We start from the raw sequence: 26,233 nt of genomic DNA, 5'->3' as shown, positions 1-26,233 counted from the left end.
TGATCTCATTCACTTTGTTAGTCTTTGACATCCCTCATCTAGATTCAGGGTGGTCTGTTTGCCTTTCTTTGAAGGTGCCCTCCCTTCACGCGCAAGAGCTGAGCTCAACAGGGCAAGGCCGGTAGCATCCCAGTGTAGACACAGGGAATAGCCAAGAGCCCAGTGCCCTCCTTCTCCTCCACCGATTATCAGCAGTACCTGGTACTGGAGCTAGCGTGGAAGGGGGAAAAGGGAGAAAAACTGAGAAAAGCGAAGCCGATGATTAAGGAGTAAAAGAATGGCAGATGAAACTAAAAATAGTCCCCTCGGCAGTTGTAAAGGAAATTCGTTTGACAGGAGGCTGCTTCTTTTGTCGAGAGTGGTTTGTTATGCAAGAGACGATACCAACACCGGCTCTTCTTATCTGGGTTGTCAGTTTAACTGACAAAAAGGAGCAGGGGTTAACATCACTGGAGCCACAGCCAGTCATAACATTTGTTTGTTTTCATACATGTCCGTGTTTTAAGAGACAGCCCGGGGATTTAATACCGTCCAGAAAGTGTGGTGCAAGCTCAGTTAAGCAATTTCACAAAAATCTTCAGAGTACTTACTCGTTGTTAAAGGCAACAATTAAGCCCCTGCCTGCTGCTGGTTTTGTTCCCCTGCCCCCTGCTTCAGACACCCCACGGTGACTTTCCTGCACAACAGAAAACTGAATGCCCTCCAGTTTTTCTACACGCAGGCAACAGAGGAAAACCTTGCCCCTACTCTGCTTTTCCACTTCTCAAGGTAGATGACTCAAAACATGCAGAGCCTCCTCAATACAAGAAAATGCAAAACTAAACTAAAGAAAGCTGTTTCATTTTCCCCCCACTCCTTCCTGATGCTGAGCCTTCAACAGCATTTACACCTCTATGTACAAAGGTAAGAAGTAGGAAGGAAGAGGCTTTAAAAGACACCACCTTAACATCTCCTCTCTTACAGAAGAGAAGTCACTGTAAAACCAGGAGGAGAAGTAAAAATGAGGCTATCAGCAGCTTCCTGGCCAAATGCCCACATGAGTGCAGGTGAGTCTGTATGTTCCTCGTTAACATGCCTTCTGGCATGCCTGCAAGCTTTTGTAGAGAGCCTGGTGGTCACGGCTGCCAATATCTGCTGGTGAGGAGGTAAGCAAACCACAGCCTGTCCAAGTTAAACAAGTTAAGGCCAGGATTTTGAAAAACTCAAGAGACCCACATACGGTGTGTGGGAGGGAGCGCTCGGGTATGATGTAGGTGCAAGGGAAAACAGTTCTTATTAGTCTTCTCTTCATCGGACTTCCCTGAAACTCATTTTTGGACCAAGTATGCTGCACTTAACTGTGGGTTAATTAGAAACAGGATGCTTGCAGCCTCTCCTCTATTCCTATTTTCAGAGGAAATGTTCATCAGCACAAAGACAGCAATGCAGAAGTCCTGTCTCCTTGGTGGGTAACTGAAGTCATCCCCTTTGTCCCAAACACCAAGGTGTTTGGTAGAAAAATAAGCAGCAGAATAAGATAAATTTGTGGAAAACCCCGGTTGAAGAGTAGATTTTAAATGTGCACTGAGTTGAAATACTGTGGGCTTGTTCTGTAAACTAACTTAGAAATAACTTGATCTGTTTCCCACTCAGTGTGGGAAGACCTCGGTGGCAAATTCTGCCCTAAACCAAACCCACCTGCCATGAACTGCTAGGGCCACAGGATGCCACTGTTGCATTTCTTTTTCTGGAGGTCAAAAGAATGTGTGACAAATTGTTTGCATGAACTGGACACCTAAATTTAATGCCTCTTTTCCCTTCTTAACACACATAATTGCCAATGTAAAGCTCCAGACAGACCGACCAGATGTAAATAGCTCAGAGCTGCACAGGATTATGTGTTTTGATCAGGAAGAAAATGTTTGAATACCTTTTAAGGCCAGATTACTGAACCCAGCATCTTCGTGTGTTCATAAATTTTCTATGCACAAGAAATCTTCCCAGTGACTGCCAGGAGTGTTGACTCCAACCCTGATAGTTTTGACCACAAAACAAATACCCTCTTATTGGATTTTATCTACGTCCAGATGAGAAAAGAAAAACACTAGATTGGAGAGTAGATTAAATCAGAGAGAAGGCAGGCTGCTCATAATTCCTACCTCTTGTGAAAGAGCAAGAGCCCCTCCATGTTAATAAAACTTCATAAATATTTTACTAATATAAAATGGAATGCAATATATTCATGCCAAGAGACAGAAAAGTGGCCTGAGTTCCCAGATAGCTACTCTTGTTTAAATTTTATGCAATTTGCAAGCTGGCACACAGAATCCAAAGCCCGGGACTACTGAGACCTCTAGGATGGTCAAGACAGAGGCAGATCACAAAGGTCCACCAGTGTCAATTTAAGAGCAGTTGAGATTGCTGTGATCTACACAGGATCTAAAAGTCCTCTGAAAGCAAATTCAGTCCTGAAGTACTTTTACATTTGCATTTAAGTGGTAAATTATTATGGAAAACTAAGTATGGGGTTGCAGATAGTCTCCAAGATCTACGCAGACAGGGGTTCCCCCCAAGTCCAGCATGACATAGATGGAATTTGTGAGAAAGGACTGTTAAGAAATGAGGGAGAAATTTTAATGCTACCACTTTCTCAGATTTCAAAAGCCGGTTTGGTTTCGCTCAACATTTTAGAAGGAGAAAAATGGCTTTAGCCTACTACAATTCCACTTAGGAACAGGGAAAAAGAAAATGAATTATAAGGTTTCAGATACAGCTTGGGTGGCCAGCAACAGCAGAATCTGAGGAAAGTCAGCATGAAGCTGACAGCTGTGGTGATGCAGAGCATTACCGAGGCTGGTGTTACAGCTCTGTACTTCAAGCTGATATAAATACAAAGGGGCCCACAGATAACAGCCTTTTAGCATTCAAGGCTTCAATAGAAACATCCTCACTGCCTTCAGCCTACTTTGGATGTGTCCCAGAAGTCGACTATTCCCCAGTCAGAGCCTAGATTCAGTGAGACAAAATCCCACTTTCAGAAAGCTATTGTAGATGTTTAAATCAGAACTAGGCAATTGCTCAGAAGATGCTGGGAAGGACTCAGCCTTGTGAGAGAAATAACTACCAACCAAACAATTCACACATTACCAAAGACAACAATAAAAGAAGGCCTAGGACTGGTTCTATCGCTTTTAAAAATAAGTATTCATAATAACACACACCAAGGATACAATATTAATATTAAATCATTTGTGACTGTTTACACTTCTTGGGCTGAAGCAATTTTTGGTGTTGTGATTTTTTTCTCACTAAGAAAGAAAAAACTTGACCAACACATAACCAATTACTTAGTTCCCAAATTCAATTTACCTCCCATTCCAAAGACCAGGGATTTCAAAATCTCTTTAAGAAAAGAATAGAAAAAATAAATAAAAGCCTTCAATCCAAATATTTTTGTGTTGTTTATAACAATAAACAACAGATTTCATATAAAAGCAACACCACGAGGACAGAAAAAAGTGTTCCAAAGCTAATTTTAGTCCTGCTGATCTCAGGAGCTTAGTGTTCCTGTCAAACTGAACAGACTGCAGTGGTGCCCTGCCTGCCTGCCTGCCTGGAGAAATCTGTCCCTGGAGGTCTATTTATAGCACTTTGTATTCTATACCTAGATTGGTTTTTAGAGTTTTGTTTTGTTTTGTTCTGTTTTGTTTTGTTAGACTGGAGCAAGTATCTAGGACTGTGTTGATCCAAGACACAGATGTGACCTACTCAAGTAAATTACCAGAAAAAAAAAAGTATAGAAATTATTCACACTTCATTTTCTGCACATCGGTCCCCTGGACTTCATCAGTTAGTCAAAATTCAGTCCCAAAAGTTATTTCTATTTAAAGGAGAAATTGATGACAGAATCAAGTATATCTCTGACAGAAACCCTTCTGCTTACATAAAACACAGCATTCTTTTACCTGCAATAAGGTAAGAACAAATAATCATATCTTTTTCCTGGGTGGTTCTCATTCAAATTTAGACAGTACCATATCCAATCCCTTCATGATTTTCTCCTTAGAGACACATTCCTACTGCTACCTCTGGATGTTTCTCCCTCATCGGCATCATTTTTTGTGGCTTGTTTCATATTCTTACGTCATATATAGGCAACTCCAGCAGTCACTACCTACCCTGTGTTTGCTTTATGAATTCCCAGGGAAAATCCCTTATGTCATAAAGTTTTTTTTATGTAGATCTCGCCATGTAATTCTGTGTTGATTGTGACCCTGTTATTTCAACTACTTGGTTCCATAATGACTTTAACTACTTTTTAAACACTTACTTTGCTCGTCAGCTTCACAGAATTTTACCCAGTCCATAATAAAATCCCTTCAGTTCCATCCAACCTTCCATCAAACCAAAATGGCTACAACTGAACCTTTTCAGCCCAGAAAGAAAAATGTTTTAACAAAACTACTAATGATACTGTAAAAAGTGGCTGTCAAGGATATTTCCGTATTTCAGCCCCTCCAAAAAAGTCTGTTTCCAGTGGTGTCTCCCTGCGATTTTTTGACTGGTTGCATAAAACCTGCCCACCAGAAGGGAGCTGTAATTCCTCATGCCCATCAAGAGAAGATATCTTCTGCTGGATGCAAGTGATGAATCTATTTCCCAAATGTTTGTCATCTAGACAGGAGAACGGAATTCATGCAGGCACCCTAATCTTCAGGATAAAATCTGCCAAACTAGCCTAAATGACCTTTAAACAGAAACAGTAGGAATTAGAAACAAACAGAACTACAAAACAGTAAACCACTCCTGCTGTTAGGCTGCCTTTGCTAGCCAGATGACAGCCGCAAACTGAGAAGGCGTAGCGACTAACTGATGGGTAGTAGTGCCTCAAACTGCAACTTCACATTAGGGCTTCAGTTACGTTCACCACTCAGTGCTGCCAAGAGAGGTAGCCCTCTTCCCCCACCCCTTCCCCAGTTTCTTCCCTGTGGGACATGTACTTTTGCCAAGCCCTCGCTCCAGCGCACATTTGATTGCAGCACAAAGCCAATTCAACTCACTAAACCAGCAGAAAGTAAATTGGTTTTGGCTGGAGAGCAAGCTGAATTGGATTATGATGTGATCAAGCAAGCACTAGGGTTGGTGCAAGACAGAGAGGAGAAGATGAGCTGAGTTGTACATGTGAAGGCGGGAACAGCAGAAGAGGTCTAGGCAAGGCAAGAATGGTAAACAGCAAAAGAAGCTGTTAACACAGCTCATGTAGAACTGGGAATCACAGTCTTACCACAGTTCAAAATACATGCCTTGAGCATTCAGTTCTTGTATCTCCTCATTTTAGGGACAGCAGCTCCTCTGATACCTGCATGTTACTTACAGGGGCTTTTGGATTTAGCTCTAGCATGGGACTGCACTAACAGTTATGTATCTTAAGGCCGAATCCAAGAAGCACTGGTACCTCAAGCGTGCTGCAGTGAAAGCCCTGGGAAAGAAAGGGATTTTATGGGAGGGGGCGAAGGGATTGATCTCTTCTCTCAGGTAACTAGCAAGAGGACAACAAAACATAGTCCCAAACTGTGCCAAGGGAGGTTTTCCTTGGACATTAGGATGAATTTCTTCACATGAAGGGTGATTAGACATTGGAATGGGCCCAGGAGTCACCGTCCCTGGAAGTGTTTAAGGAAAGACTGGATGTGGCACTTGGTGCCATGGTCTAGTTGACACGGTGGTATTAGGTCATAGCTTGGACTGGATGATCTCAGAGGTCTTTTCCAACATAACCGATTCTGTGATCCTCATCGCCGCCGCGGCTGCCATTCCCAAGAGGGCGCGGGCAGGGCCGCACCTGGGCCGGGCCGCCACGGGAGGGAGGTGCGGCGGGCGGAGGTGGGAGCGCAGCCGGGCAGGGGAGGGCTGTCCCGGCTGCTCCCGGGAGCTGCTGCTGGGCAGGACGGAGCTCAGCGCTCCCCTCAGGTGAGGGGTGGGGGTCCGCTGGCCTTGGCCCTCGGGGTGCCGAGGGAGACGGGCTCTTCCCAGAGGAGCAGGCGGCGGGTGGGCGGCGAAGGGGACGGCTCCTTCCCCGGCGGGAGGCGCCTGGTGTGCGCCATTTGTGGCGGGGCAGCGCCCATGGCAGGGCCAACCCCGGGGAGCGAAGGGGGGCTCGGCTCGCTGCGGTGGCGCTGTGGCGGCGGGACCGACACCAGGAACCTTTCCCGTGGGGAAAGGCGGAATGGCTTCTTCCCGGAGCAGGGGAGCTGAGCCGCCTCCGGGGAAGGCGCTGTCTCTTTCGCTGTTAGATGTAAACAAATAAAAATTAATATTTTTTAAATATTATATTTATAATTATTTACGTCCTAACACCCTAGGGAGATGGAGGGAAGTCATTAAGCGAGCTTTCAGCTTGATGAGTCCAAATTAAATTGACTGCAGGCATTTCTACAGGGATGCTGGAGGGCTGTGATGAGGGCAAATGAGAATAAAGATTGCTCCGATTTTTGAAGTCTGCGTTTCCCTGGTTTACAGGTTTGGGCTTAGTTGTACCAAACTTGAAAAGATAAAGACGCAAGAAATAACATCCTGATAATATTTAACACGAAATTATCAGGGTGTATCTTCTCGTCACCTTATTTTCGGCCCAGCACAGCTTTGCCCGTACCTAATGTTTATGCAAATCACAGGCAGCGTTTGGTACTGACTGTTTACACCCATGGGTGCTCTCCTCGTAGAAACTCCCAGGACAAAGGTCACAGCCTGCCCTTTCAGACTTGCCCTGCCACCGGTGGCAGCTGTGTGAACGCTCACGCAAGGCACTGGTACTTGCTGGGCTTAATATATTAAGTAAGAGTCAACATTAGACAAGCCAAGATTCATGTTCTTGGTGGACACTGTGCCTTGTCCTGGCAGCAAAGGCAGGAGAGTCAGAGCAGACCTGGTAAATAACTGAAGTGCAATAAATGTTGAGTATAGAAACATTGCATTTACTTGATGAAAACATAAAGAAAACCTTCCTGCTTTAATTAAGTTGGCTTACTTGTAGTTTAAAGGGGTTTACTTCCTTCACTTCTTAAGGAAGTCTGTACTAATTCTTGAATCAGCTTGAAATGGAAGTGAGTGTTGGTCAATGAATAACTTTAAGGGGAGCTATAAAATGAACCAGTTTTATTTCTCTGACTCAGGAAGTTATTTTAGAACGAAAGAACACATCTGAGAAACAAGATGTCTCCTGCCGGGAGTCAGTACCAAGATAAGCGATACAGGCACCATGAGAACCACAGATCCGACAGATACAAAGAAGACAGAAGAGCGAGAAAACCATACCAATACAATGCAAGGTATGTCTTTATCTTCCTCAAGAAATATATCACAGCAGGTCTATAATGTCTGCCTTCTCTGTTTGCTTTTTAATACCCTCATATCACTCAGCCTTGAAATCATGAAGCATGAGCACACCACATTTGGAACACATTTTACACTTAGAAATTTAACCTTTTTGTTTGTATTGACTTTGAGACGGGGCAGAAAGGCTGCATGACTCGGGCAGAGATGTGAATTTCTTGGGATTATCTGGAACAAGTTGGTTCACAAGTAGGTGAAGTGTGGCCATGAGTCTTAGTACAGTTTCTGAAGAGACTGATCAGCAGGTGACAGCAAGCTGGTGCTTGCCAAATATGCATTGCTTAAATGAGAATGTTACATGACTGAGACCAGCACAGGGATTTCACGAGCTCTCAGGTTGCTCTAGTTCAGCTGTGAACACATTCCTATTAATCTGAAACAAAATTACTTTCTCTAGTCCCAGTCAATAAATGGCACTTGTTTAAGTGTCTAAGGCTGTTTGCAGCACTTGATAGTGGGTCAGCCCCTATCACCACAGTAAGCAGATCAACTAATGGATTTCGAGTGCCAAATAAACTTGTAGGATATTACACTTCTCCTTCCAGCCTGGCCAGCCTACAGCATGCAAAATGAGAGCTTAGGCTGTTTTTCTTTTAGATCATACCCATGGATGCATTTGGAGGAAAGAGGTCTGTAGATCTAAACAGCACTGGCAAATTGGCCATGGCAGTAAAGTCTTTGTCACTCCCATTTAGTCTCTAAGGACATGATTGTAAGGGAATTTAAGAACAAAGACAAGCAGGGAGAAGAAATAAATATAATTAAGATTATTGAAAACCTGAAATACTGAAGTACTCCCTGATAATATGCATTTTAGCAAGAAAAACGGGATGAGAATAAAAGGAACAGAGGAGAGCACTGTGACTAGAAGGGCTACTTAAGTACTTATGGCTGAGTATAAAGCTTTTGGATAGTGGTAAACCTACTGTATTATGAAAATAGCTAATGAATTTTTTTTCTGTCTCTCTTAAATTATGAAAAATTGGAGAGAAATGGGAACAAAGGCCAGCCTGAGAATCATCCTCAGAAGCTGAATGCCTGTCCTTAGAAAATCTGAGATTGGCAGGCAATATAGTTAAATTATCTTGAACATGTTAGAAGTGAGAGCAGGTAATGCCAGTAACACATTAATAGCACTGTGGAGAGTAAAAGGGAAAAAGAAAACGGTTGGGTTTTTGGTGTGGCCTTCTTTTTTTTTTTTTTATGTATAGCATACTATAAGCAATGTGTAAAAGGCTTGCTATAAATTAAACCACCACTTTCTAATAAAGCACTTCTCTGTATTTCTTGTTTTTGCTGTTGGTTTCATATGTCTGGATACATAGACTGAAAACTGGTGGACAGACCGTAAAGACTCACAGACCATCCCTGTACCCACCAGGGATTAGAGGAAGGGAAGCTGCATCTACAGATCTGCAATAGCCATGAAGATAATTCTTAGAGTCAAGTTGAGAATCTGGGGGGCATCAGATCTCACTAAAACTAATGGAAAAACTTTTTTATCAGTTGTTTTGAAGGGGTTTGGCTTAACCTAACAGGATTTCCCCTGCTTGATTCTCATGGAGTTCTTGTGGATTTTGGTGAAAACTTTGGCTGATTGACCAAAGGACCTCCAGATGCTGTAATGAAATAGATGGGAAGAGTTTTGTGGAAATTTAGGTGGCTAATGCTTTCATCCCTTATAAGCAAGACTTTCTAGACAGAAAGTCTTTCCAAATGAATAAATGTTTGAAACTCCTAGGGCAACCTTCCTCTCATTGCTGAGGAGAATTACCTAGAACAGGAAAGTCCTGAAGAAAAACAGGAGCGAAAGTGGCCAGAATAAGCCATAGTGAGGAAAAAAAAGAAATCTAAAAACAGGAATTTTTTTTTCCTAATTGTGCTCTGTTGCTGAACATTAGGGAGTTTTTGTTTTGATTTTTTGGTTTGTTTTGTTTTCTGGCAAGTAGCGGGATACAATAGAGAGAAGCAGCTGCATCAGAAGTACCAAAGGGATTGCTTTCAAGTTACTGGAAGTCTTATAAATCACACAGCTTATTTAATTTATGTGACACAGCTGCACAGGATGCTTTGGTAGTTGCACAAGACACAGGACAAAGGTCAGAAAAATCAGAAATGTTTCAGCCAAATAGAGCTGTTGGCAACTAAACACGGAGATGTTAGCATTGGTCTTGTTATTGAATGTCTTAATTAAAATGTAAAAACTACAAAGAACATGATTTAATGTGGATGAATGAGATAACATTGAGTCTGGAATTGGATGAAGATAAACCTTAGTAAAGTGCAATGATACTAGGAAACAAAACTACAGTTGAAAATGCTGATCTATGGATAAGACATTCAGATAAAAACTGAATAGGAAAAAAAGACTTTTAAAAATGATAATGCTGAATGAGACTTAAAATACCCTTTAATAACAAACTCATCCCAGCTGTACTTTGAGAAAGACAAGCTCCAATTCTCCTTCAAATGAGGGAGAAAATTTTGATTAGACCAAACACTAAAACATTTACAGCCAATGTTTCTTTTAACTTGAGTTTTTAACTCCGTTAAGGAGGGCAAATTGCACTTTTCCTACAGAATATTCTAAATCTCACCAACCTTAAAAAAACATCAGATTTCAGATGTGGAGCTGTATGTCATTGCAGCAAAATTGATCATTTTGAAGTATATAAATGAAGAGACTACTTAGAGACATGAGAAATTGTTTTTTTGAGGGTTTGCTTTTAGATTCCTTCTCAAATATCTTCAAAGACCTCAAGAACTTTGAATAGGCTATTTTTTCCCCAATTTAAAATCTTTATCTGTTTCTTTTAATAGCTTTTATTCTTTTAAAAGGCATCCTTGTGGGACACAGTAGTTGGAAGTACGAACTTATTACCTGGGCTGCTATGGACTAGTTAAAAACATTTGTTTTTCATTAAAAAAGCTGTTGTTCCTCCTGCCTACCTTTTGTAGTAACCTTAACAGTTTGGCCAGCCTATCCAGTGAGGACATAATTTTTCCAAACTAAGGGCCATAGAGTGCAAATATCCTTGTGAACGTGGATTTATGCAAGTATTTGGGATATTTGCTTTCGAAACAGGCAAGAAAAAAGATCGGATGCCTGTGAAGCAAGCTAGCTGCTTCCACTAAGAGGATGGTTTCTCATGTTCTAATGTTCAGGAGAGAGTATGATTTAATTAACAAACGTTAGTTATTTTCTCCCTTGTAGATCAACAGAAGACATTCGAGGTGGCCAGCACTCAAGAACTTCTACTGTTTGCTCAGACCATTATTCTAAAACCTCAGGAGCAGCACGGGAGTATTTTGACCCACAACCACAGTTTTATCCTCCCAAGGAAACCTTCTCAATGAAGTGTTCAAAGGTATGCACAACAAGAGGTACGTGAGACTCTTACTGCCTGCCATCCACCCCCCTCCTTCCAAGGACTTGTCTTGTTTTTGGTTTTTCTGTTTAGAAGCACAACAAAGTAAAGCTAGAGGAATATTTAAAAAAAAAAAAAAACCAACAAAAAAACCCAATAACAACAAAAGCCCACAAGAACTGGGAGAGTTAATGAATGGCATAACTGAGGGTTATGCCATTTTAGACATTTAAAGGCAAGATTTATACAGATATTTAGACACTTGAAAATACATCTCCAGAATATTCATCCAGAGCATCAGAGTGGGTCATGTGTGTAATCAGCCAGTTTGTGCAGCAAGAGTTAACCTTTGGGATTTAGAAATAAAATAGATATTTGCATCTGTAGGCAATTTAAAGATGGCTGCTGAAGGTTTGATGCTAGTTTATTTCCGACACATTCTTCTCAGACTTTTTATAGACTCTGGATTTAATCCAGTCATCACTCATACATCTTTATAAAGCACCATTGTGGGAGACAAAACTATTTTCTGGATGTGAATCCAATAAAACAGTTTTTGAGAAATAACTTAGGTTTTTCATAGCTAGAAAGCAACTGCAACAAGCACAGAAACGAGCATTAATTGAGCATTAATGTGAGAAGAAATCAGCCTTAGTAAACTCATTCCCATAAACTAAAAAAAAAATAAAAAATCGCTAAAATATCCATTACCCTTTTGAAGTTTTCCCTCTTCCAGGACAACGAGCATTCTCACCTTGTTTGTAGGAAGGGTCCACTGCAGTCTGAGTTGAACCTGTAGCTAGGTGCAAAATTTTTGGCTGAAGTCTATAAACAGACTTTCAGCGTCCTCCAGTAAAGAGACAAATGAAGAGTTTAGCTGTTGGAAGTAATTTAAAGTACATAGTGTTAGATTATTTCTTCACTCCATGTAGGAAAGTTAAATAACACACTCATTTGCTCTTAATATTTCTCTGTATGTGAATAGATGAACAATTTTAAGAGTGAGCTGGACTATTTTCTCATTGTGTTCTCTGTATTTGTATGCAGTTTGGGTTTTGTCTTGAGATGTAACTGCAAACAATTGTAGAGCATGTTTAATAACATGGAGACATACTGATTTTTTATCCATGATAAAATTGTATCATCAGTTTCTTCTTCAGCCACAGTGAATTATTTTAACTTGTCTAAAAAGCTCTAGAAAGCTCCATGCCTTATTTTATCACTGCTATAGAAAAAAAGGTGGCAAATTATTTTTAGTTTCAAGTTTCACTAGTTTAGACTTATGAGTAGCTTAATGTGAATTTCTGGGTTTTTTCCCCTGCATTTGCTTCTTATTATTTCAGTGCATTAAACATCATTAATGTTTTTAAAATGTCCTACGTTTGGATGCATCAGTTGATAATGATGATTTCACTTCCCCCCCCTCCCCCCGGTATTGCTTATTATTTTCCAAAAATTTAATGTCTGAGCTTGCAGTGGAGGAGGGAAAAGAGAACATGTAGAAAAGAAGCCCTTATATTAGCAACTTTATTTCAAAAAATGAAAATATATTGGAGGTTGATAAGATTATGAGAATGTTACTCCCCTGTTTAATTTTTGAAAGCACTGGGGTTTAGCAGACTTTCCTAGAATTGTTTTGCAGAATTCTGTGTTCCCTGCAGTCACAGTAGATGTTATAAATGAAAAGCTACATGAATTGTTTACTAAAAAGTCAGTACATGTGAGCTACAACATTTTACAGCATGAGAAGTTCCTGTAAATACTTCTTAACCATCTCTTTCTTTTGCCAATGGTTTTTCAGCACTCTGGTGAAATTCCCCCTTTTCCAATCATCATAATTCTAAAATAAACTAGACTCAGACAAGGCTGGGACATCAGGTGATGTACCACAGTCTTTTCCAGAGCAACAACTGAAATAGGAACCTTACTTTCTGACCGTCCATTAAGTTGTTGGTTTTTGTTTTTTTTTTTCTTTTGCCTAGCACACAGTTATGTTCTTTGTGCAGTTTAGAAAACTAGGGAGGAATTCTATACAACCAGAGTTCTGAAAAATATTTGCTCCACCCAGATACTGCCCTCTTCGTCCATGCTTTTTATAAGCAATAGCCCAAAAAGCTAAAGGTGAGTTTCAGAAATAAGCAGTTATTTTTTTAGGGAACCTTTGAACACCTTAGGATCTTACGACATTTTAGGACCTCATTCTCCTATCTTTGTTATTTCTCCCCTTCCCTCCCTAATACCTGCCCACCCTTTTTTTTTTTCACTACAACCACATTAGGACAATAAACCCAACCCACATATAATGGAAGAAACAGCTGATATTGACCTTTTTTTCCAGTAGGAACATTTGATAGCATCTAAGAAACTTCAAAACATTCTGCTCTTCTTTAATCCTTTTGTCTTGAAAACAGAAGGGGAAAAAAGTCTGTTAAAACATTATATGAGTGATACCTATGCAAAGGCATTCAGGTAGGATCACATGGCTGTAGCAGTACTGGATCATATAAGGCACCTGATTACTCATCCTCCCAAATAATGGACTAGAGAATTAACTTAGGAGGACCATCAAAGTTTGGACCAGTAGAGAGTGAGCTGTCTTCTGGAATACATTCCAGACTTTGGATTGGTGGAATTTCCTGAACTGGAAAACTGCACTCACATCTATTATGTTTAACACCTCTTTATAGACCTATCAAATTTGTTTAATTCTCTCCTGAATCCCCTTTTGAATGTTTGGCCTTCGCATTACCTTACCACAAGAAGTTCCAAAGTTTCTTTGTGCCACTTCAAGAAGTACTGTTTTTTTCCTTAAAACATTTAAAAGAAGGTATCTCTGCTTCTGGTGGTATCCAACATACCTAGTGATAATCTCATATATACACGTCCTCCGTGAGATTTTTGGGTTTGGGTGTGCCTGTGCTCCTATTGGTTCTTCACAGCTTGAACATTAGTCAGTTTTGGCCTTAGTGAGAGCAAAGTCTTCCCAGTTTTGGTTAGCTTGCCAGTCTTACACCTTTTCCAGATCCACCGTACCTTTTGGAGATGGGCTGACCAGAAATGCGGTAAAAATACCAGATAAGTTCCAAAAAGAATCAGACATCTGCATAGAGGTTCTGGTTCTGTAGTCCTGTTCTAATGCTTCCTAGCTTTTTGTGTGGTGTTTGACTATCAGTGAACAGTGAGCTGATGTTTTCAGAGAAGGATATGTGATGTCTTTCTGGAGTGCAAATACTTTGTTTAGAGTCCGTCTGTGTGCTCTGTAGGGGAGGGGGCTGGGGGTGTGTGTGGGTGGTGTTTCTCTACATGCATGAAGTGTGAGGTTGCTTATCAAACACTGATTTCATTAACTTCTCATTCAAGAGCCTGAGCTCTCAGCAGCCTACCAATTTTACAGTTAGCAATCATGAAGATTTTTTTTGTGATTATTATTACAGCAGACTTCACCATCTCACTTTTCAGTGTTTTTAATTCGTTAGTCTGTGCATCGACAATCGTTTTTTGTTGAATCACTTTGGACCCTCACTTACAGCTCTTTGGGCCATATTGCAGAGCAAACCCCGGATGCACAAACTGTATTTCCCTTGGATAAAACTAAATGAGAGGGTGAGCTGTAACCCATAGCAGGCGGTCTGCACTTTGGACTGAACTAGAGCCAAAATATAGTACATCTCTACCCAAAAAAGAGCTGTTGTGTTGCCCCTACATCTTCAGCTCCACTTGTTTGACTCTACAGATCCCTCCTTCTTCATTGCTAACATGGGCATACTGCTGACAGGCAACACAAACTAGTGATTACTTCCTTAACTCTATATGCATGAAAACTGGTTGTTTGCTTTTTATTTTCCTTTAGCCACTGCTAACCTGTGAGAGGATTTTTTATCTCACGGGAGCTTGTGTCATTTAAGAGCACTACTTTTCTTCATGCATCTGCTGATTCTTTCAAATGGCTTTCCTCTAACAGATTTTTGACTATTCCCTGCTATGCTATCTTTATATCTCGTTTCTGTATGTTGGGGTCTTTTTCCATAGGAAAGTTACACTTGTGGGCCTACAGATTACAGATTCAAAAGACAGTAGAAACACAGAAGTCTGCCACCTTCTGCTTCTTCATTAGTGAAGGGGATTTAAGGAACAGCTTATAGATTGGTGTCAAACTGTCTAGATGCACTATGTAATTTTATGGGAATTGGAAATAAACTGTTTGTGATAAAGACAAACCATTCATCAACTAAGTAACTCCTGCTTGCAATAGCCATTTCTTGCAATTTATGCACACTAATGCATGCCATTTAAAGCAGCATGTATTGAAAACAAGAATTTGTTGACCTAGGGATACTTAGAGCTGAAATTCTCTCAGAAGGAAGCATTCAATTTACTTTTCACAGTACAGGTAAAAATTCTGTACTTCTCTCTTTGGTGTAGAAAAACTAAATTAGTAATCATTTTGCCTTTCAAAGAACCCTGCTTGGGCTTACTGAAAATATAACCAGATTCAGTGCTTTTGTTTAGCAGAGGCAATGAGAAAAGTGTTCAAGGCTGGCTGCCATGCAGCTTCCTTTGTCTTAACGAGAGTAAAATCTGAGTTGAACCCAAGAGTGAATTGCTGATCATAAATTGGTCATGGATATTTGGTCACTTGACCTTGAAAATTTTTAATTTTCTTTTTATTATGTATATTGGTGTGAAAGAGGTGGAGCAATGCAGTTCCAGAATAATGCCTCCTATACTTTTGCTTAAACAGTGAAGGTAAACTAAGTTCCTCCCATCTTCAGTCAGTATGCAGTTCAGGACATTGCCTGCCCTTTTGCCTTCCATCGAATTGTACTGTGCTGGTCATAATTTCTGAGCAAATAACCTTTTTTTTTTTTTTTAATTCTTTGACTCACTTGGCATTTAAGGGAGACAACACCTAAAAGGTTAGAAAATAGTTTGTGGAGGAGCAAGTATAATTGAATCCCTGTTATTTGCTGCCATGAATACAGCTTTGCGCCTTGAATAGTGTCAGATTTCCTAAGCATATTGTAGGCCCTTCCAAACAATCATGCCTTTAGCCTGCATTCTAACATCTACAGTTGTTAAAGCCTTCAGACCAATTTCCTCTCAGAAAAAGACAGCATTATGGTTTGTAACAACATGAAAAGTCTCCAATTTCAAGCATAGCCAGGAGGAAATATCAAACTGAATTTATTTGGAGGAGGAAATAGAATTAGGGAGTAACAATTACTTTCTCCAGAATATATTCATGCACTAACAAGCCGGCATTAATTCAAGTGTAAACATCTATAAGCTTTTGTTTTTACAAACACAGGGGTTTTTTCCTGTAGCTTTGCATGCTGGCAAATAATCATAGACTTGGAAAAATACTGAGATGGAAAGTTACCCTAAACACAGGGTTCACACTAACAGACACTTGCTTTGAGTTATGCCATTGTTCATAACCATTATGCTGCTGTTGTTATATTTCTGTGTTATGCTGTGATACTGGTCCTGTTGGAGTCAGACATCAGAGCAGGAGGGGAAAAATATTTTGCAGGGCACTTGTATCCCTTTCAATGCTGTGGAGATGTTGGGGGAGAATAGTGGTCTGCATGAAGCATGGGACTGGAATACAAAAATTTTCTGTAGCTTCAGTTACACATGCTCAAAACCACTGAAGGGTCATTAAATGTGCGTAGTGCAGGTAACTGTGGGTGAAAACAAGCATTTGACAAGTGCTTTCAGCAGCACATTACATCTTTTCAGCAGTGGTCAGTGGGACACTTACATTTCCGTGGAGGCACCCAACAGGATTAGAAACTGTTGTATTTTGTAGCCACTATCTTCCCATTTTGCCCCTACAGTGTGCTGTGCTTAGCTCCTTTAAACTGTGCTCAAAGCTGCCTTACACCCTTCCTGTGGCAGTTAATTTCAATGTATTTCTGTGTAAGAAGGGAGCGCTAAGCTCCTGTATAGTCTCCTTGTAATTAGACAGCTTCCCCTTCTATCTGTTACAAAATATATTTTAAATATAGTGTGACTAACAGACTGAAATTGCCGTCAAGATTTTTAATCTTGTAATGGTGAAGATAGAGGATATTGGTAGTGGGAACTGGATGGAGCTGTACAGATTAATATAATCCCAGTTATTCAAAATGCTTAATTAAAGTAGCCCAGTAACGAGAGACAGCAGCAGAGCTGCAGGTAACCTTCCTGTTCTCAAGTTAAAGTATTTCACTTGGAGCTAAGTCATGTTTGCTGTGAAATACAAACAGCCATGAGCAGTTAGCTCTATAAAAACACACAGGAGAGTTACACTAGTTGCAGATGCCAAATCTTACCTTTAGCAAACTGCTGCCTTGCCAACATGTGGGACTTTCACTCTGCCTACATTTTCATATGAAATTATTTTCATCCACCTTTTGGCACTGAGCTAACATGCACGATTGTTTTTAGAGAGGGGAGAACTACAACTGAGAAGACTCACTACAGTTGGCAGGGGAAGATATTGGCAAAGTTGACAGTAGCTGTTAGGTATGTGTTAGACTCCAGTTCATGTTTCCCATACTGGGAAATCTTAGTTACGTTTGCTGTCTTACATTACAGAAGAAGAGTTACACCATCTTGTAAGAGCACTAGGTTTGTCTTCCCCACATCTGACCCAAATTATGGGAACAAAGAAAAACTCTTCTCTTAAAAAAAGTGGCTCTCAAAGCCAACTGATAGAGCAGACAGACTATCTATTGAATCAAGCTCTATTTCTTGAGCTGGTGATCTTAGCTCACTTAAAGGAGAAAAATCCACTGAGACAGGAATGTTGCTCACCAAGTGTGACAAGCCACAATTGGTAAAGTGAATGAGAAACTCAGGTTCACAGGCGCCTCCAACCTGACCTACCTTCAGCCAGACTATGATTACTTAAAGAACAATAACACCCCAATCTTTGTACTTTCTAAAGGCAGCTCAGTTTCAGTTCAAAGGAGGGAGTGGCTATGGAAAGTTGGCATAAGGAACAAGAGTGTTTCATTGTTTTCTGAACTCTTTTTAAAAAAACTCCTGCAAGTTTGTTTCAATACCGAGACACTTGTTTACCACTTGAAAGAACTATTGGTATGTTAGGAAGAAAAAAGGCCTTTTTCTGAAATGCAGAACATGAGATGACCGCACAGAGACCTACCAGTGCTACAAATACACGTACAGCCTTTTACAGGTGTTGTGTTTGAACAGTGGTGTCAAATACTACAGTCTAATGCAAGATCTTTTGCTTCCCATCCTCTCCAAAATTAGGAAAGATGACTCATCTTCAGTAAGTAGCAGAGAAATCAAGAACATTCTAGAAGTGATGCTTTAAAAAACTACTGGAAAAAAGTGAACCATAGCTGTTGTTCCCAGGCAGGGTCTGGGTTGTACTGAAACTGTCTTACAGTGGTGGGGAAATATGGGGATAGAGGCTGATGCAATTTTTCTACAATTTAAGTCCACCCTTTCCTGTGAAAATTGGACAGCACTGTTTAGAGGATGGGAGGGTATTAAGCAGAAAGAATAGAGCAGGTGGGATACTTGTTCTTTAAGGGAAGAGGATACACAGAAAAAACAGGATAATAATACATTTGGATCTGAGCACTCTGACTGTGAACATGAGACTTTTCTGAAACATTAAAACCAAGGCTGGTCATCCTTTGAGATTTCCTAACAGACTGATTATCTTGACTAAAGAGAGACAACTTATAAAAAGATAATAATAATGCTTTTTCCTAAAGCACTCTTTTAATTTTCCCAGTTTTAAACTATTTTTTCATTGATTTCCAGTAAGACGGATATCTCAAATGAGCGTAAGTGTGTTGGGCACATCCGTGCAATTTAAATTCAGTTGGCTCTGCATATGTGTTTCCCTTGGGTCCTTTGAAAAGCCAAGATTCTGTTGGTGTTACATTGCCTAATTCTTGTGTTTTAGGGTTGGGTTGTTTTTTTTTCTGCCTTTGATTTTAGTATGACTTAGTGAAAGCTAAATCCCACCATTGGCTGCAGAACACAGAGACCTACAAAAATAATGATGGGGTGGGGGCTTGGGGGGCATTTGTTTGTTTATGACAAAGCTGTGTGTTGCCTTTATTCTGCATCAGTGAAGCTGGTTGAATTCTTGTTACTGGTTTCAGTAAGATCTTGCTTTGTACATAAAGGGAATAATATCTTTAGAAAGATATTTTAATACTTTGCATCCAGATTTTATATATTTTATCTCTTTCAACTGTTGTCTCCATTTCATTTCCCTTGTTCAGTTCTCCTCCTCTATTTTGGTTCCTCCCCACTTCTGTCACTTTTTTGTCCCCTTCCAAAAGCAGAGCCAAACCCCTCTTTCCTTTAATGTTTTCTCCCCCTTGCCCTTATCTTTTTCTCTTGCCACCAACTCAGTTTAGCAGAGCAGTGACCAAAGCTGCATTGAGCTGTGCCTTCAGTCTCTGGGGAATACCAAGCCTGCACTGGCAAGAGATGTTCTGCATTTGAGATCCTTTTCAGGACTGACTGCTGCTTTTGTAAGTCACTATATATGGTCAAAATACTTGTCTGCTCCTTTGCAGGAAAAAAAAAAAAGGAAGATTACCTCTGAAAAGCAGAAAGCTACCCAAACTGGAAAAAAAAAAACCTAATGAGAACTTTCAGTGAAAAAAGCTGAGAGAATGATTTTTCACATTTTGTAGCTTCTAACTCCTTTCTTCCCTTCTCCTGGAGCGACCCCTAATGGGATGTGACACGGGCACCACTGACCTGTGTATATCCAGCCCTGCAACTGGGGTCCAGGTGCCTGCGAGGGGCAGCCAGACACTGACAGGGCTGCCAGCTGTGTCCTACTGGTCCCAGTGGTAGATGGTCTGCAAAGGAAGCAGAGGGAGAAAGCAAGCCAGAATGGAGAATGATAAACATAGAGTATGTTCACTGAAGAGGAGGGAATAATACCAAAGAGACAGGAGGGAGTCCATGTGCAGTCAACAGAGGAAGACAGTGACTACTGTGCCAGATACAGTGGAGGGAGATGCTTTGAAGGCCTCCTCTATTAGCTGGGCCCTGATGGGGTCAGGGGTGTTTAACAGAAACAGCCAGAACTGTCTGTCCTGCAGACTCATTTAAAGGAGCTGCAGAAATAAAGGAATTAACATGAATTGACCATTTTATCTTACATGCACATGTGTGTACATACACCATGAGCCCCACACCTGAACGTCAGGGCCATCCTGCCACAGTGCCTGGATGAAAATTCTTCTTTATAGCTTCTAATGTGTGAGACTTGAGCGCAGACTTGAGTTACTGGGTACCACACATTCAGCCACAGTGGAGTTTTATGAGGCAGAGCACGCAGATTTAACAGCTCACCTGAGGAGAATTTCTGGTCTTTCTCTGGTCCTGGCTGTGTTATTTCCGCTGCTAAACTCATGCCAATGTAATTGCTCATCAGGTATGCCCTGAGTCACTTCAAGTTGCTAAAGTTGCAGAAAAAAACAGCACCACACAAGAAGAGAGTTGAATCGTTTCCTGCTATTTTCATTTATTTAAACAGCTCTTGGAAGGGCCTAAGGTGAAGCTGGAGGAGGTAGGGGAGAAAAGTAGTGACTGCCCAGTCAAGAGTAGGAGCTGTTAAAGTCAGCTGCCTGTAGGTCTGTACCCTTACCAGCCTGCCTGGCTCCTTTACTGCGTGTTTGAGCCCACCATTTGACAGAAGATAAAACCATTGTTCTGCAGGTTGATATGATGGCAATAGCCCAGCAGGGAAAATAAAGGGAAAGAAAAAGCGAATAGTAGATTAATAGTATAAATTAGAAGGCTGCTGTTTGTTATAGCAGTAAACCTACTCACAGCAAAGGATGACCAGATTCAAGCAAAATTAACAAGTATGATACATTGAAGTTACTATTCACTGCAGGTTTAGATTTTATGGAATGAGTGAAACAATTCTTTGGAAAACTCTGGCAACATCCACTGTCCTCTAGATTGCAGCCATTCTCCTCACCTTCAGTGCTGAAAAGCCGTGCAGGAAAGAAGCATAGGAAAGGAAATAGTAATCCAGGAGCCCTGTCTTGAGTCTTGTAACTTGCTCAGTAAGGAGAGGGTTAGTTCCTGAAGCCAGCTGTTCACTGTGCTGATTTTAATACAAACGAGTAACATTTTAGATAGATCTAAAGATTTTGAACTTGAGAAAGGAGAAAAAATAACCAATGGAATTTGGAGATGTTCAGACTTCCTGTCATTTTACACTCAAATCTTGCAATGCATTTGTTGTTGTGTGTGATTACGGAATAATTGCAGAGATAAGTAACTTCCCCAGAAGGAAGACCTTTTGGCAGTCTAGTTGCTGCAGGTATAATTCTAAGATGACATAGTTAACAGGCCTTTGAAAGCAGAAATGGCAGCACTGACTCAGAAGCATGGCTTGTAACTCAATCCTTTCTGCCAGCAGTACACTGTATGACATAGGTCACTGCTAGGATGTATGTTACAATATTTGGCAGAGCTAAGGTTCAAAACTTAACTGTCCTTTTATTCCTTATTTCCTTATTTCTCAAATCTGTCTATCCTGTTTATATTAGCATAGTAGGATTTGGGATCAGCTTGTAACTGTCACAGAACAAGGTTGCACAAGGCTTTTGGGGTCTGACCATAATATTTCCATCAAAGCCCTGATGATTGTACAAGGCCTTAGGGATTTCCACTAATTGTCTGATACTTTCACAAAAACTGCTGGCTGTCATTGCAGACCTGTAATTCATTCTACATACTGCTTATCATTTTAGAATTTTCTTTAATACAGGAGTCTTTGTTATTGCACTTTTAAAAAAAAATAACAAAAAGTAAATCCATGTGATAAAAATAACGGGTGGAGTAGCTGCTAATGAACCTCTCTCTGTTGTTTAGTTACTCTAATCAATTCTACAGCAGGCATGTGTGACAAGTGTACAGGTGCATACAAAACCTGTCCAACCTGAATGCCCTGTGTAAGGAAATTTTTCAGCCATGCCATTAAAGCATCTAATGCTGCAGTTAAAAATACAGTAGACCTACACTGATCATATTTGTTGTCCCATTAGCAGTCAGCTCAGTGAAGTTAGGGGGTTGCATACAGAACGTGTGTGAACACGTAGAAAGTTTTGGAGCAGTGTCATTGAGGATTGGGGTCAGTTATAAATGAGGGGAGGTTAGTAACAGGTGATGACTACTTTGACAACAGAAAATTGCCATTTCTAAAGCTTAGCAAGGTGATGTACAGGAAATGTTGATGCTCAGTAGGTCAGAGGGCCTCAGTAGTCATAGACGAAGAGGAAATTCTGAAGTCAGCAGTAGAAGAAAGCTGACTGGTCATGAATTCCCAACTACCAAGTTCCCAAACATACTTAAAATTTATGTTTCCCTTAATCAAATGGTCTTTCCTCCCTGTAGACTTGTAAGAACTGCTTCCTGATGGAGCATCTATGAAATCAAGTAGTCAGCCTTTAAAAAGGGAAGTGCCCTTCTGCATCCAACACCATCCAAGGGCCCTGAGTATCTAAGCTGACTCCCTGTATTTGGAAGGTACAATGTACAAATCAACTGAGCAGACAAAAAAAATCTGATTGAGTTCCAGTTAATGTCCTGTATACACACTACTCTTTCAAAATACTATGAACAGTCCTAGTAAAGCAATGACTCTGTATCTACTACAAAATATTGAATCTTTTGGCTGTATTGTTTGCAATTGGTACAAAGAGTTCCAAATCTTCACTCATGGACCAAGATTCAAACTTCGCTTTTCATTTAGCTCCACAGATATTTTCCTTTGAATTATTTGAAGCTCCTGAACAGATTTAGTGACTAGCACAGTTACTGCCCTGATTCACAGAAATTGTTGTGCAGAAGGGTCAAAGAAGAGGCACATTGTCATGCAGAAATCAGCATCACCTCTGAAGAACACATCCATACAACTGCACACTTAGTTCCTCTTGAAAAAAGAGCTTTTTTTCTGCTCTGCCTTCTCTGCCTAAATCTTTTTAGGTGAAATCTGTGTACATATACACTTGTATATACATATACAAGCAGAGTGAAACATGCTGAGTTTCAGTTACTCTATTTCTAGGTATTACCACCATTATCATTGCTCCCCTTCGTGCTTCTGTGATGGTTTTCAAGGCTGTGATGTGAATGGGCTCAGTACTGACCTACAGCTGCGTTAGCAGAAGTAAGGGGACCAGCCTGGATACGTGGGGAAGGAGGAGATCCTGAAGTGGCCAGAGGCCCTTGTCAAACAGCCACAAGTACTTTCTTGTGCTGAGCAAGAAGCAGCAGGAAAGGGCTCATTACCTCAACACTCTGTGGAGGGAGCAAGAAGGGGCAGAGTGGGAATATCCGATAATCCTTCATGGTGGCTGTCACTGGTTTTCTTTGGTTGGAAGCATCTGGCAACACAAGAGAGAAATTTGTTTAATTCCCTTGCGTTGCTGCTCTGCTTCAGCCCTTTCTTTTCAAGCCCATACAGCCTTGACAGCAACTGAGCCATTGCTCATGAGGAAAATGCCATGTGGATCAATGTTAGCAGCATAAAATGAAAGTCTGTATGCAAACCACAGATCCTGCCCCACTTTAAAGACAAATATAGGACCACTGTGTCGAGCATCTAACATTCTTGGCTGTCAGACAGCAACAGAATAATAAGATTCACAATTCTGTAACTAACTTCAGAACTTTGGAGCGACAAGCCTGGCATGATAGGGGTTTTCATTTCCCCAGTAGGCAGCTCTATCTATGCTACACGTCAGCATCCATCATGTTTACTAATCTTAGTCTGACCCCTAGTGAGCTGTCACAGAATAATCAGATAAGGCTTTCTTCTGAATGTGCAGGTGTGGAAGAGAACACATAACCTAGTATCAAATTCACTGATCTTCACATATAAGGTGGGTTTTGCCTCTTTCACCTTCTTTTCTTCTTTTCTTTTTTTTTTTTGTGCGATCAGGAACTGCTTTGTCAGATTTATGAAGAGATTTTTGCCTCTGAAGGAGATGAAGTGCAAGTTATATCTGGTTAGATAATACATTTAAATTAACAGACACTTAGACAAAAAGAGGGTGTAAGCTAAAGCAGTAAACATTTTAAAGGACCTAAATAACTTGCACAATTTTTCAAGCCATTAGAAACTTCTGGGTTTTTGACAGCTTTAACCTCAGCATTTTGTTCATACTGGATATTTCTTGCTCAGTGTGTTTATGCCAAGTAGTTACAGGCCAAAATACAGTCACTGTGCACTTGCCTTGGCAATAATGCAAGCACAGTAAAATTTCTATTTTTTTTTCCCCCGGATGAAGATCCATCTATCAGGCACACTGACAAATTAAAAAAAGTAATTTGCCCAACTTCTGAAATGTCCACAAGAGTTCAGGCTTCTTCTGTAGCTGTAGCTAAGAGGACTCTCTCAGTACTAGCGCTCTCTGTCCATGTTTTTGGTGTGCTTCTGTCACCCACAGTCTGTGCAGAAGATGTGGCTTTGACACCTTTTCCCTTCTTTCTGCTCCTTACAGGCATTTTGAAGTTTGTGGAAATCACAGTTAACCTCCTGGTGTTGATTTGTGTGGGAGCTTCCCAAGCCTCTGTTGCAGGCTTCACATCCCTTGGAGGCTTTGGATCCTTTAGCCTGAATTCAGCCTATAGCCCCTTTGAGGGCACAGAGCTCCAGGAGGTGAGGGAGCTGGACATGCAGATCACCCAGATGAGAGCTCCTTGTGTGTATGGCGGCGTAGCCTTCAGCTTAACAGCAGCAGTACTTACCCTTGTCTTCCTCGTCGTGGGGGCAAAGCCCATCCAGCAGCTCAGGACAGGGCTGCTGGTAGGTGAGTGTGCCTTCAACCTGCTGGCTGGCGCAGTGTACGTTGTGGCAGTGGGCCTCTACCTGCATTTTGTCAGCCAGGTGAACTCCACAGAAGTTTGCAAGAGGCGTGAGAGGCTGTACGCGCGCCGCGGCTACACCTCCATGAACTGCGTGGTCCAGGGCGGTGATGCGGCCGTGGGCCTTTTCGGTGCCGTTGCCTCCTGCTTGTACTTTGCCAGCTTTGTGGTCTGCGTCCGTGCTGTCCGAACTGTCAGAGCCTTCCAGAGCCATGTGGCCAAGGCTCAGCACAGCCCCAAAGTCAGTGTTAAGGACAGAAACATCAGAAACCACCATGCTGTTCACAGGACCTCTGAAAGCTCCCACAACATCCAGGCTCTCGCCACGTTAGTGTGAAGTCAGCTCTGGGACTGTGCCAGAGAGCTGGGGCTTCAGCCAGGGAGGGACATGGCAAACAGGAGACCAGCCCACAGTGTATCTCCCTACAAGGTGCTGAAGCATGTACAGAATCACCAAATGTAACTACACAGCTGTAACATGATGTAATAAAATTGACACTGAGTGACTTGTTTTAACAAGGTTTTTTTGCACTGGTCTCTCAAGTTGGACTCCTGTAGGTAAAATGTGTTTGTGATTGTAATGTTTTCATCCTGCACAGAGCAAATCCAAACAGGTTACAGGTTTAACAGGTTACAACTGCATTGATGCCAAACTTGTGCTAACAACCACTTCCTTTCCTCTCCCATGGCATAAGGAATTGATAACAGAGTTAGGATGGGCAGCCTTCAACAGATCCTGTGCCTGTTGTGCATCCTGTTGACTTATGCTACAGTGCTCACAAAGCAATGGACACGAGTGCTTTTCTGAATCGTGTCTGAGGTTACATTTGTGACCTGTTTTGCTTGGGCTAGTGAAGCGTTTTATCTTTTGAGTCACAGGGGTTGACACGTACTGATCATGTGCTCCCTGAGGAATGCTGCCGGGAGGAACTAGTTGCAATGTCAAAGGTAGCATTTTGGTCCTTATCCAGTTTCCTGCTGTATTTTCCCATCTCACTGAGTGCAGATCAGAACCTGAGAGTTCAGAACACACTGGTTGAGTATCAGCTTAGTAAAGATACCATTTGCTTCTGTAAGCCCCCAAACAAGGTTTGGCTTGCTGACTCCACAGCCGGTGGTGGGTAGAGCCCAAGTCCCATGCTGGCTGCTGTGGGAATGCTGTAACAGTGACAGAAAGTACATGTGTCCTTCCAATATCTAAACGGGCAAAGCATGAGTGAACAGAAGTAATTGTATGCCCTAGGGATGAGAAAATAAATTTAAGAGAACATCTTTCAAGAATCCTTTGTTTGAGGCAGATGAAATAGATCACTGGTCTTCATAGATGAGGGAGTGAGAAAAAGAAGGCTGCTCTTTAAGTGTGTAAGGTTTGTCAGCTTTGGGGAGGGGAAGAGACAATTTTGGTTCTGGCTGTTCTCACTCTTTTCAGTTTTGTCTGGCTCACAGCCATTGCCCAGATGAGGCTCTTTTGAACCATAGTAAAGCTTATTTATTGTATACTTCATATATACATATACATACACACACAGAGAGATCTCAAAGGGTTATGTTTGAGGTAATGTAAGCCAAACAAGAAAATGTTATGGTTCTGATTAGAAGTGATTACGTGAGCCTTT

The 26,233-nt window shown here is 41.2% G+C and overlaps 1 protein-coding gene across 1 annotated transcript; it reads left to right on the top strand.

Annotated features, from left to right (window-relative positions):
• The first annotated feature begins 5,851 nt into the window (after positions 1-5,851).
• Positions 5,852-25,612, top strand: LOC108504136 (MARVEL domain-containing protein 3-like). The gene is made up of 4 exons (XM_017828781.1): positions 5,852-5,949; positions 7,152-7,307; positions 10,586-10,755; positions 24,254-25,612. The coding sequence occupies exons 2-4, from the start codon at positions 7,192-7,194 to the stop codon at positions 24,952-24,954; spliced, it is 987 nt and encodes a 328-aa protein (XP_017684270.1). The 5' UTR covers positions 5,852-5,949; positions 7,152-7,191; the 3' UTR covers positions 24,955-25,612.
• The last annotated feature ends 621 nt before the right edge of the window (positions 25,613-26,233 follow it).

The sequence above is a fragment of the Lepidothrix coronata genome, unplaced genomic scaffold (assembly GCF_001604755.1).
Source record: "Lepidothrix coronata isolate B3197 unplaced genomic scaffold, Lepidothrix_coronata-1.0 Scaffold152, whole genome shotgun sequence".
NCBI classification, from domain to species: domain Eukaryota; kingdom Metazoa; phylum Chordata; class Aves; order Passeriformes; family Pipridae; genus Lepidothrix; species Lepidothrix coronata.
This window is presented reverse-complemented; position numbering and strand designations above follow the sequence as displayed.

What these genes read in the sequence shown, in the direction of transcription:
- LOC108504136 (XM_017828781.1), top strand. Translation starts at nt 7,192, where the DNA reads ATGTCTCCTGCCGGGAGTCAGTACCAAGATAAGCGATACAGGCACCAT. An exon ending in CCATACCAATACAATGCAAG is followed by an intron (nt 7,308 to 10,585) that starts GTATGTCTTTAT and finishes TCTCCCTTGTAG; the next exon opens with ATCAACAGAAGACATTCGAG. An exon ending in AAAGGTATGCACAACAAGAG is followed by an intron (nt 10,756 to 24,253) that starts GTACGTGAGACT and finishes TGCTCCTTACAG; the next exon opens with GCATTTTGAAGTTTGTGGAA.